Source organism: Varroa jacobsoni, unplaced genomic scaffold (assembly GCF_002532875.2).
Source record: "Varroa jacobsoni isolate VJ856 unplaced genomic scaffold, vjacob_1.0 contig04758, whole genome shotgun sequence".
Classification (NCBI taxonomy): Eukaryota; Metazoa; Arthropoda; class Arachnida; order Mesostigmata; family Varroidae; genus Varroa; species Varroa jacobsoni.
Genome location: NW_019215337.1, coordinates 2,066 through 15,863, shown reverse-complemented (window position 1 = coordinate 15,863; position 13,798 = coordinate 2,066). Strand labels below are relative to the sequence as shown.

At 40.4% G+C, this 13,798-nt stretch overlaps 1 protein-coding gene across 1 annotated transcript; it reads left to right on the top strand.

The window, feature by feature from the left end:
• The first annotated feature begins 7,128 nt into the window (after positions 1-7,128).
• Positions 7,129-9,669, top strand: LOC111273097 (uncharacterized). Its single transcript, XM_022854786.2, has one exon. The coding sequence runs from the start codon at positions 7,424-7,426 to the stop codon at positions 8,273-8,275; it is 852 nt and encodes a 283-aa protein (XP_022710521.1). The 5' UTR covers positions 7,129-7,423; the 3' UTR covers positions 8,276-9,669.
• Positions 9,670-13,798: the final 4,129 nt, after the last annotated feature.

Sequence of the window (13,798 nt, the reverse complement as noted above, 5' to 3'; positions counted from 1 at the left end):
AATCTCACCAGAACGCGCAGAAACTCGCTCGTTGTATGAGTGCAAAATACTGCGCTGTCGCTTCTTTCCATTCCATTGAGTGTTGCTACTGCTGCTATGATTATTACTAGCAATCGCTATTATTTCGCAACACAACAACGTGATCCATGAAGATACTAAGGATTCATTAAGGTAATCGGTATTGCCAAAGGGATGATGACAAGCGGCCTTTCCCGATTCCTGTTGCCGTTGCCACCGCTGCTGATGCTGCTCCTGCTGCGTCATGGTAAACGTACGCCGCCATGGGCGTGTGTGTATGTGTGTGTTTATATGTGTACCCGAATGTGATCGAAGGTGTGTGTATGTTTCTGTGAGGGGTCAGTTTGGTTCCCCCGCAGTCGCCGTTAAAACCGATGATGATGACTCGTGTCTTCATTCCTGGTTTATCCGCGACATACGCCGTTGGCAGCAGCTGTAAAAAAGGATGTTCCGTGCCGTATTCTTCCTTTCGTAGATCTACGCTGTTTAGTACGAGTCATAACCATCGTTACAATCGCCGGAACGCCGCGTGGACTTTGCTCGATCCATATATTGCTTACTCTTTCTTCTGGCTTTCGTTAATGGCCGACGATGCTACGCTGCGTATGCGCTGTTCATTTCGGAATCGGATTGTCTTATAAAATAGTCAACATCCGGGGACGACACGGTGACAGTGGTAGATGTAACAGCGCTCGGGGTAAATGGGAAATAACTCCTATTTCAGCTTTTCATTTTTTGTAGTTGTTGTTGTATCCATAATCCTTTATCGTAGAGACCCGTTCCATATACGAATTCGCGCCTAAAACGGTGTCTGCGGAACATCTCGTGGACGGCGTGGTGGCGGCGGCGGCGGCGGCGGCGGCGGCGGCACCAGCAGCATCAACGAGGGCACCAAAAACCGATTGAGTAGCAAGAAACACAGGCGATCGTTAAAAAACGGCAGATTAGTGTTGCTGATGGGGATTATCAATGATCGAGAAGTGCAGCAGTGGATGCGCACCAAGCAGCAATAAGTGTGCCTATGACGCCATAAGATCAAGCACGGAACTAGGACGAGTCCTATCCTCACCTCTTAGGAAACGACGACGTGCAAAGCAATCAACGGCGGAAGGTAGCTTGATTGATTCTATTCGACGATTCCGTGGACGTTTCGTAAAAGAGCTTCAATTCTCCTTTCGTGGAACAGAAATCAGTGTTGGGCAGCCGTCACAGCAGCTGCTGTTATAGTATTAGAAGATGCTACTATACGAGCCATATAGCGTTTGAAGCAAAAAGATGTTGCGAGTGATGATGAAGTCACACATATATTATATTCTGCTTATTGGTTCGAAACGTAACGCTTCTCAAGAACACTGGTACAAACAATTTAAATTGCCAGTAATCTTGTACCCAATCTAACAAGTGACGATTGGGTTCTCAGTCGAGGTGAATAGCTTCAGAGCTTCGTTGTTCCGTGTTGTTCCATGTATAGATTATATCTACTTCAAAGCAGTATCCTTACAGCTAATTATTCAGCTGACTATCGGGCCCGTGTTACATCGTTCAGTTTACAGACAGGTAACTAACCTTTGGTAACGTGTATCCTAGCATTATGTTCTGTTGTTAGCTATTTGCATTACATCATAAACGCGTATTGATTTGACTTAGACCGTATTGCATCTGACATAGCCATCCATCAAAGTGGGTTACTGTTATCACTCAGGGCAGTAGTCGCCCGCCAATAAGCCAGCCCAATTACAATACATTTATTTACTTATGCCAATAGACGATTTGCAATGAGCAATTCCATTGCTGTTCATCAGATCCCAGAAAGAAAAAGTATTCCGTAAAAGTTTGACAGTTTCGTAGCAGGCAGAACGTTACTAAGCCAAGGTAATTCGTCGCCCGTAGTTAGCATATTGTAGGGCATGCGATAGATATTGGCATTATGAGCCGGCTGCAGTTCACTCTCTGTGCGATGCCTATAGAGGCAGTATGTTTGTACTACTCAGCGCCTCAGAGGCTTTCATGCGTCCCGCAGTAACGATCGCAGAGGCAAGTTTGGCTCGAGAATTTGTTAGAATCCCACGTCGCGACATCCCATCGGCCACTATTTCGGCTCGAGTTAGACTACGCTAATGGCGTCATTGGCAGCAGTAATCGTCTGGATTGTCTGAATTGAGCCTTCTCGACTAAATCCTCGGTGTATAACTTCAACGGACCATATTTGTGTGTGCATTTTGGCTGTCCATGCGCTTTGGCGCCTTCCCCTGCAAAATATTATGAGCCACAAGGATTGCTCCTCTTCTCTTCGCCCGCCATCGCTACTGGGTACTATCCGTCACGACTCCCAATGGGTTAACATTTCGACGGAAGCCTAAAAGCGCAAGTTGGGGTAAAGGTCTGATATTCTTTGGGAAGCGTCTCCTCGTCGGTGGCACACACGCAGACCGGAGAAACGAATGATCGAAACTGATGACGCTCGATGATGACCAGAACGGAGGCGACGGCGGCGGCCTCGTAACACGAAAAGTCATCGCTTTCGTTGGTGAGATGGAGCCGTCATCACGAGTCCGCGGTGGGCGAGCGATGACGCGTTGAACAGTCGTCCATCGCACCAAGCAAGGGCAGCAGTGCGATAGCCGCGGAATCATTATTGAATTTTCAGTCAAAGGAAATGAAGCCTGAGAGACTTGGCAAAAGAAGGCAAGCAAAATAACTAATTTTGACTCACCAATCAGAGGCTCGTGACATTTAGCTGTTCGACTGGAAGCGGACAGGAGGCGACTGAGGACTGCGAATTCGTGTCCGTTACCGTGAGAAGCAGACGACGACACGGATGATGATAGCAACGTGATAAACGTGTTGAAACCAGTAGCCTCGATAGTGGAGCAGGTCTGGTGAAGTTGTTAATTTCTTTTTGCGAATCAAACGATTTGACAAGACATTGATTGAAATGCACCTATTTTAAACGCTGGCAAAAGCAATTCTATTATTATGAATAGGATCAAGGAATGAGTCCAACGTAGGTAAAACAAAGACGAAAAAGAACAGCATAAAAATTAGCCGAACGTTAACAGCAGTAGGAAATATAGATGATAGATTTGCCAATCTAAAAAAAGTAATGCGTTTGAATAGTCTCACAGGTCTTTGTCCGAGTCATAGGACTGGGCAGGGGAGGTTTCGTATAACGAAGGTGGGAAAAAGGTACGAGATGCACCCAGAAAAAAGCAAAATATTTCAATTGAATTTTAATCGGCTTCTTTGAGCCCGATCTTTCACTTAATTCCTTCTCTTACAGTGTCAACGATCATGCTAAAGTACAAAAGATTAGCTATGCAGCCAGATATATAAGGTGAACCTTGCCCAACTGTAACACGAAGGGAAATCAGTCCTGTCGCTCAATATGGACAGGTAACCGATGCCGGATCTTTAGCACCAAAGAGTGCCTTTAGGTTCAAAATGCCAATGTAGAGGTAATCGTCAGAAGTGTATTTTTTAAAATGACTTTTTCATTATCTATAGATGCCGTTTCGGTGCGCCCAGGTGTATCGTTTGACCATTTGAATACTGAGTGCTTTCAGGGCCTATAAAGCGTAGCGTCAAGTACCCTTACCCCGCCTCAATTTGACCCCTGATTTGAAACAGCTGTCTTCTATAGACCCGTATTAAGTGCAATATACATTTTACAGCATCGGAACGCCTGTTATGAAAAAAGATATCCGCGATAACTATTCTGTTTATATAACATGAAGATCACGGATACGACACATCAACACCAGTTGAACCTTCGTTCCATGTGTGATCCACAATCCCTCATGGAAAATACAACCGAGAAGCGATATCCAGCGACACCCAAATATTACTAACGGCGCAACAGCTGTTGCCGTCGCGTACGATCCGCCACAGCGTAATGGCTGACTTAACTGATTTTTACGAGAAAACACAAACATATTTTTTAGTGAGGAAGCGGTTTTTTCACGTAAATTATTCCTTTTCGTATATACCTCTACATCAATGCACCGTGCCGTCGTGGGGCTTTCTGTTTTTATCGCACGTCGTAGACATGTCTTATCAATACAGATTGACGCATCTGCATACGTCGACCGAAATCCTGCAAGTTTAGAGATACTTATTCACTCTAACGTTATTATTTTATTATCCTAATATAGTTTTCGTATGGTATAAATAGAGACGAGTGGGCAGAGGACGAAAACCTACTTGCAGAAGCTAACTATCTCGTTAGGTCCATCATTGATTTGTCGTGGTCGAGGCGTATCTCGGAACAATTTCGCCGCAATATAATGTTAGGCTAGGTAAACGACACAACGGTGTGAGGTTGCTAATAGCCAATAAATTCAATGGCACAGGGATGCTCCTAAATAATGTCGTCGAACCCAATGTAGAAGTTACCGTAGATAGATTAAAGAAATGGAAACTCATTATGATTATATTTGTCGTAATGGACATTAGCAAAAATAATAATAACTACAAATAAAGTGATTATAATATATCGTCACCAATATGTTGAATAGGCTTTTGTGAGTCTTTTGTAAATAGTTGTCAATGATGTCGGCAAAAAGACGCTATATATAAATAAAACGATAAAAATATTACTGTTAGTAGTAAAAGTAAGGGCCGATTGGTTGATACTGTATGATGAAAGCATCTATGACGTCGCATGATGTTTGTCGGCAATTTTCCATGTAAGATAAAAATATCTACAACGATTAGATCCAGAATAATCGATACAAAGACATATAAAAGAATACCTGATCATTTAACCGATATAAACACACGACAAACGTCGCCGGATTCGTTCACCACAGCCGACTGGTGGTCGGCTCTTTGTCAAAGTGCCTTTTTAAAAATTCTTATTATTAATTGAAATATTGTATACGTAAAGGTACTAGTGTGTGATTCCCTGTGGAGTATACGTGTATGAATAACGTTGAGTTTTATGTTTGTGTGGACACGTACCTCTCAATCGATGCTGCTCGCGCCGAATGGCTAGAAGGGCATGGGTGTCACGTGGGCGCACAGAAAACACGCAGAAACGGGCTTCACGGGGACGCAGCATTCATTCATGAAACGCGACAAATACGAATCGATCAATATCATCGCTACTACCGCTACAAATTGTCCAATGGTAATTGGGTTCTCGAAGTTTTTTTCGAATAGATATTATCAACGATAATGCAACAGACATTAATAGGGACTTTATGTGCGTATACAAGTGATTGCAAAGCAAAAGTCAAAGAGACGCGACGCGACGGGCTAGAGAGAACTGATACACGCTTCTTGATTTACAGCACTAAGCAAAAGAAAAACATTACGCAGGTAAATAATAATCGGTCACTTTCTTGCTATTCCATTTACGGAACGGTAATTTATACCTATCTGTGTGTCGCGACGACAGAAAGGCAGTGAGAGCAATAAGTACGGCCGTAGGAATATGGGCAGACACGAATATAGACCGATACCCGGTGTTGTTGAGCCTATCTGAGAGCAAGCGATAAGCATGTCCTAACCCCATGTAAACTTACTGGAAAAAAATGAGGGTAGAAGCTAATTGTTGTCCACGATGAACATAACAAGATAATGACATCATGTAAGCAAGAGAGCGCTCAAAGAGTTCTATGATATTGAAGATCAATGAACAATTGTATGCCGAACGGATTACGGCCAACACTAATTCGCATTTATTCCTAACAAGTACAGATACCGTTGTAGCTAGTCGGATGCATTTAGGGATTGAAAAAAATTTCACAATTAATGAGGGAACGAAAATGTGGCGCTAGCGGCGGCACAGGAAAATAACAGCTATATATATATATATATATATATTTATATATATATATATCGGTTCGTTGATTCAAGACTGTAAACTTTATAGGGAAACATATAATAGTAAGTATCAACGAGATCAAATCATCAAAGCTGGTGCAATACGACGACACCCACCGCTGCGCGCAGACACGTAAAAACAACGTAAATCGCCCATTGATCCGAAACCATTAGAACTAGTTACCAGAGTTCTGCTACACTCGGATGAGTGTCAGAAAGATTCAATGATGATGACCGAACATATTTATGATTGAGTTACTGCGTTACGATAAAGTGATCTTAATTGACTGATGACTAAAAGGACGATCGATATTCATCACAGTCCCTTAATATCCACCTTTGGCTGGCCTGCTGTTTCTTTCCAGGCCTACGAGGTTGGCTTTTTTTTTTTTATTATGATATAGATTTTTTACTACGACCATTACAAATGAGATGTTGCTTGTGAGAAGAATCAAAGAAAACTAATATATGACGATCCCATGCAGACTGTGTGCAAGGATGATAGGAGGTTAAATATATATATACACACATATATACATATATATATATATATAGAGAGAGAGAGAGAGAAGAGAGAGAATCTGTATGGTGGTTGATATAATTGGATAATTAATGATTCAGAGAGTGAGATGACTACAATTTATGTATTCCTTGTATTCAAATTGCTTAGTAGTAAAAAGTATGACAATAAGTATATTAATGAAGATAATACAGATGAATTTGAAACGGTGACGAAAGATGAACGAGAGGCCTAAATAAGGCTAAAGAGGTGAATGAAAGATAAAATGTGCTATTGATATCAAAATCTATTCAAATGTAAAATATATACCGACAGCAATAAATGTATTTATGTCAAAATAAATTCAGTTTTTGCCTTATTTTTACCTAATCAGTAAAAAAGGTTCTAAATAGTTACTTTTATTGTTGAACAATAGATAGTTGCTACTGTATGTAATAATTTTATGCAGATTTAAAAAAAGCGTTTTTACCGTACCGGTTTTTAAAGATATTCTGGACATAGATTGTAGGTATTGACAGATAGTTTCAACTATGGACAACGACAATAAGGTTAGGTTAGCATGCAGGCCGCAAATTGCCTATCTTTAGTTTTTAAATATGACTTAGGGTCAGAGTTCGGACTATATTTAGCCTTCCAGTTCGTGTTTGAAGACACTGAAAAACCTTCATAGACGTAATCTAATTTTACCTTTGAGTAATGAAAGTTCATACTCTAGGATAGATAATATGACATAAGAAACAACAATATAATTGGTCTACAGAGTTTATTTACTTAGTTATTCAGCTAGTACTATAAAGATGCTAATTAGATACGTAGGTTTTATTTAGATCATTTAGCGGTAGATTTTCGTGCAAGTCGCTTTCGGCGGATTTCAGTGTTGACTCTTACAGACATGATTCATTTGCACGGATCCTTCCTAATTCCTCTAATGCTCAGAATACACAAGACCGGCTTGAGTCAACTTTCGAGCATGCCCTATCTTGCTGTAGCAAAAAAATTATATTGGCCAAAACTAACAAGCTTCCGTCGTGCTCAGTTGCATTCCGTCGTTCTCACAATATGGAGCTTACCCGCATCCTTCAGTATCGGCTATGGTGTTTTGGCGCCGTGTTTATGGGGATTGCTGCTTGCGCGTATTATATTTTCGACCCAAACCTGCTTTATTTCATTGGCCGCAAGTTCCTCATTGCCCTACTGTCGTTTTATGATTGGACAGTACTAAACAGACGTAGCTGTGCCATAGCAAACCCCTGGTATATAACCCCACCTCCTTCACCTAAAGAGTGCCTCGCCTGTGAAGACCTAACAGCTGTACCAGAAGTATCGTATAATGTTTCGTCGACAAGACTTTACGAGCATTTCCTCGATACACGTATCCCAGTGGTTGTGCGTGGTGGCTATATTGAACACGCGTCAGGTGTACAGCTTGAAAATGTCATTCGAACGATACAGGACAACCTTTCGGCAAAAGTGTGTGCATTCCGTTCAAATACACCGTGGACTTTTGATCGGTTCCTCGAGCAGACAACGTCCATGGAGTCGTTCTATGCTCTTTGGGAAAACTGCAATGAGGAGTCAAAAAAACTGATGCGACGTTTTTATCATAGGCCTGATCGTATTCCTGCAGCTGTTGAGCTTACCGGCTACAGCTGGGTAGCCTTATCTCGACGATTCCTCAGTGCAAAACCGAAGATCTTAGACTTTGCTGGCGGTTCGGTAGGAATTTGGATTCAAATTGAAGGCCGCTCGCGAATACAGTTGGAACAGCGCAGATGCCATTGCCGCCTCGACTTGGACCTTAATATGGGAGACTACCTTGTTGTGCGCATCGATGGATGGAACGTTAGCTTCACTCCAGCAGATAACAACGGTGACTCTGTGGCCTTTATACCTACTGGGTATCTTCAATAATATATGATACTCGTCAGTTTTACTTCTGTATGTATGTGGTAAATAGCGTAATATAAAGGATATTCATTTACAGGATAAGTCTATTATCCTTTAGCTAGCACGCAGCTTTGCCATCACGTCGTATGTGCAGAATAAACTTAAAACGGCTAATTACGCTCTCAAATGAGCACCAATGGAGTTGTTTTTTACGTTCATGCAACGATTTGTGAAGAAAACGCATCTTACAAAAAGGCGAGAATCAGTAGCGTTTTACGACCACCGAAACTGCCGCGAGTATGAAGGCTAGCTCATATTCTAAGCATTAAATTGCATGAGATTTACTAAGCAATTGAACTAACAGTAATCGAACGGTGTGTTCTCACTGTAGAAATTTCTACATCAGGCTCACACAAGCTAGGAGAAGCGTCAATATAAGTCCTGCATCTAATAGTATGTTTACACCTGTACAATGCGTAAAGTACGTGTGCACGTTATTCCTCAAAATGGGTAAAAACATTCATTCTATAAAACGCAACTGGCTGCTTTACCCTTTAATCAAAACCTGTAGAAGCGCTTGGTACGTGTCTTGAAGATATGAGGGACTGACTCTGAAGTCGAAATTTCCTAAGTACATTATGCAAAACTTTAAGCTTTCACAGTCACAGCCTTATTTCACTACACTTCATTCGACTTGCATACGCATAAATAAATTACGATAATTTCTGTAGTTTTATATTTATCTGTTAAATAAGACTTTGCGTGGAAAATCGGACTTTAGATTTTTTTAAATGGAAGCCATGTATATGACTGAATGCGTCTATCTTAAAATGCCAAAGTGCAGATTCAGGAGTGTATTGACGGGGGCAGTTTAGCTTCGAAATTAGCCCCCCTCCCCGCACTGATAACATCAGCCCATGACTGTTCGTTCAGAAGGCCAATATTAACACGAAATTTTTAAAAGGACTTACAAGCCAGTTAAGAATAATTACAAAGGTATTACGCCAAGCTAAAGCCTTCCAAACAAAAGATTTATGATGAAGAGACTTTTAAAATAAAAGCTTTTGAAGGGTAAACGAGAACAGTAGCTATAGGATTCGATTAGTTTCGATAACAAGATAGGCAAAAATGTTAATTTTTAAAAGATGATTTCGATGAAAGCGTTTTTGTATGCGTTTGATCATCGTATTTGATGATCTTCGAGCATTCTTAATGGTCAACTCGCGCGGATTTATAAGTGTCGGCTGCTTTCATGATTACAGGGGTATGCTTTCTGTTCAAATGCATCTCCCTGGCACCTTTTTTCATCTCCTGCATATTAACGTATCCATCATAACGTGTATCCAAACGACAAAAGGCCTCACTCAGCTAAGCAGCGTCGGCCTCCACTCAAGTAACGCCACATCGTTTGTCTAGGATCTGTAAATAAGATACAGGCAAGACAGGATGATAGACCCTCTTTCCTTTTCCATTCGTACACACATAGTTGTTTAGAAACTTAACCAGAACTCTAAAGAGAAAGTAAACGTAGAAAAGAGTGTTCCGCATAAAGGCACCTAAGCCCACTTTTACATGCCAATACTATACGAACCGCAAAAACAGCACTCGTCAAACCCGTACTAAAAATTCAGCTTAAGTTTACTCATCACACGATTTAGTTTGTTTTTTTGTTATGAAGAAAAAACCTTTTCCGACTACAGCCAAACCGATTTCAAGTTATATACCAACAACAATATAGTATGCTGTATGATATAGTTCACACTAACCAGTATGACCGTACTCTCGGTGTGCAGGTCGTGGACGCGGTCCATAGGATCTTACTATTTAGAGCACAGCAGATTCGCTTCGGCGAATTCATCTAGGGCTACAGTGAAGGCATTTTGTCTGATAGGCTTAAAATTTCCGTGTCCCAGAATGCCCGCTAAAAGCCTAGTGCAGCATTGACAGTACAGAAGAAAAGTTGTACCCATTTTTACACCTTTTATTCGTATCCTACATCCGGTACTTGAATCGTTCGACATTTCATCATCGACAAACTGGGTCGTGAACATGTATATATGATGTTCGGGGCAAATTGGAACGAAATTGATATTATGCGCTTGTTAGCCGCATCTTAGTGATAACAGATATCTAACTGAAATTCGTCTCGATGTTCGATGTTTTTTTTTTCGTTGTTTCCAATTTCGAATAGTTTTTAAGAACCGGGAGCGATACGTGTTACATTGGAAGATTATAGCTTAAATCACAATACACGTGTTTCGCTCAAACACGTCAGACACAACGATAGGCTGATGGCAAATCAAAGATAAATAATTCAAAAAAAGATTAAAAGTTCCAACGAGAAGCAAAAACATCTAACAAGGGATTAACTTTTTAGGTTTATGTGGACCACTTGGCTGCTAATAGATGCTTTTCTCGCAAAAGTATCTTCTAATTTCAATATGAAAATTATCCAACATTATAACTAATGGCGCTTTCGATGAATTTATAGTTACTATCAATCTAATACTTTTTCTGATACCTTTAATACTGCATCGAGTTTGGCAAAAGCGTAAAATGCCAACCTCGGGCAATTAGCAATTTGCCCGCCAACAAGCCCGCCAAAAAGCCCGCCAAAATGTATCCCAATGATCTGTGAGAGAACAATTCACACTCATTCGTGCCCTCTACCTCAGTATCACTTCAGTGCGAATAAGACAAAGTTGAAAAGTACAAGCAATAAGAAAGGATCTGCTTGCGATGTGAGAAATGCATCATCTATTTTATCTTCAGATTCGGATACCTATCCGGTCGATCTTACGCACTATTGCCCATGATTTGTTGTTAACGGGACGAGCAAAGCCTCTCGACTGATGTGTCAAAAACCAACCAAAAATATAATTACTATCATACTAAGGCATGTTATCGTCTTATTTGTCATATAGGAAATATTATTTTCGGTAATAGAAACAAGCAGGATATACGAATAACGCTTTATAATTCCCATACTTACCGATACGATTTAACGATGACAAACTATTTGAATCGTTTTGTGGCTGAAACATTGTTTGCAAAAATCTCAGAAAATAGATATCGTATCTATATATCTATATCTATCTAGCTATATATATATATATAGACAGGAAGGTATTTTTGTAAAAAGGCTCTATATTTGATAGCGCTCTTGTTCTTCTTTAAGACAGGCGTTCGGGGCCTTTTTATGTAGAGACATCTCTCTAATTAGTTTTACGAGGTCCTGGTGATTTATTTTGTGAACCAAGACCTTTTATAAAATACATTTCTTGAAGCCTTCTAGGTATAATTTTTCATAATTTCCTGTGTGCTGCATTTTCCAATTTTTTTTCTCTGAACGATTTTCGGCCCAGCTAACGTAAAAAAGAAATTGCAGCACGGGTGACCGCAGTGACAATTCGTTATACACAGCTGCGGGTGAGGTAGTTAGGGATCTTAGCAATTTTAACAACAAGCTCTCTTTTAAGTGCCATATTGCCGCTAGTAGAACTGAGGGTTTCTAGCCTTGTTTAGCTGCACATAAGTGAAGCGTTTAATTATGTTATGTATGCGAAGTTAGATATGGAACTGTCATTATAAACTTGGTGGAACTCAAACCCGCGACACGTTGTTCGCACGAAATATCGCTATACATCAATCAACGGACAGCTGCTCCGATGATTATGAATCGAACGGCATTAAATACTAATTATTCGATTTATAAAACGGATATACGTAGCTGGATAGGGATATATATATATATATATAGCTGATCCGGTTTTCGTAACCTGTAGGTAGGGCATTCGGTATTAGACGTTAACATCGTATAAACTGTAAAGCATCGGCTCACGATCGCTAAAGTGAGCGGAGCTGTTATTTACAAAGTTTATTATAGGGTTTAGAGCAGACGCTTCATCTTCTGGAATTATAACCCAAATATAAATGAACCCAGAGCACTCAAGTCCCACCAATGATATATACTACACGAAAAAGAGAAGCAATATAATCCAAATGTGTAAATAGCGCGTATTGGTTAATTATTTATTTGTAATTTTTTTTTATAATTCTTTTAACATTTTATATCTACTTTGTTTTCGGTTATAATAACCAATCTTAAAAAGCCAATATAGTGAAGGTTTATGGTAGCGATAAAATTGCCAATTTTGCAATTGATTTTTCCAAAAATTACAGTACGTTATAAGCACAAATTACCATGAACGTACTAGACAGTATTCTGCATATCATAATCGCGCAAAAAACCGCGGCCATCCGGAGAAATCGTTAGCGATACAATCTGAGGCTGCCATATCAAATAGTGGAATTTAGATATTAGCAAATATGCGGCGTTGCCGACGCGGCCGAAGAGGTATTCGTGGAAGTATACAGTCTAGCAGTCTGCCAAAAAAAGTTTAGCATTATAGAGGTTATCATCATATCTCATGTCACAATAACTCAAGAAGCTTCAGTCGAAACAGAAGTTCCGTACAATCCCCTACAGAATCGTTGGCAGCATTTCAGTAAAACAAGTGGCGTTTAATAATATACAAGTGGTCGGCATTGAAGAATAAACTAAATAGGTTGGGGTCAGGGTCGAGTTTCGGAACGAGCCAACACAATTCGTACTTATCTCATATCAAACGAGTCCAGTCGTGGTCAGAACTTTTCCTCAATCCCAATAACTGGGTATAGCTGGCATGTTAGGGCGAACCGACTCATGGGATCCATCGGAGCTATTATTGATGGAATTCGAAAGGTAATGATAACTGAGAATTGATTAAAAAATCGAGGCTGAACTTCCCTGAGATGAAGACAGCTGGTCACAAGGCTTTTCAAATGTTCATTCGTTCAAGTTGTGGCGGCCTTCTTCCCGGGATCGGACGCAAGCACTTATCGACCTTAAATAGGGAAACGGAATAGGGACAGTTGCCAAAGTAACCCATTGCTGGTTGGAAATAGTACGCTTTGTAAACCCTGGCACCAGTTTTGCATAGATGTCCCCGCAAATTGTTACGAGACTGATCTGGTAGCGTTCAACGTTTACCTTTTTTGCCCTTATGTCTAAATACGTTATGATTTTACGCATACTGCCGACTCCTACTGTTTGTTAAAGGGTCGTCGAGAGTCGCGCAGAGCTTCGCTGACGTGGGGTTGATATGTCTGTTGATCTCTGTCGTAGTTAGCTTTGCAAGAGTTACAAAAGTATCTTGACTTTTTCAATTAATATGTGTTAGTTTCTTGTTCGTAGCAGTGTTACAGTGTTACTAAAATGTCCACTGTGACTTTCAGCTCGGTGACAGTTGATAACATCGTTTTATTTTATTTATCGTATTTACAACACATCCAGACGTATTGAATGTTTCAGTATGTCTAAAATATCGTTGGTGGTTAGCGAATTGCGTTTAACATTAATATGACTTTCACTCTGAACATAACCCGCTCACTTCACAGAATCGACAAGCTCATCACGGTTTGGATATCTTCTAGACTCAGGATTGATAATATTTCCCTGTTTGCTGGCTACAAGAGCTTTCATAGTACTGTACAGCGTATACTTAG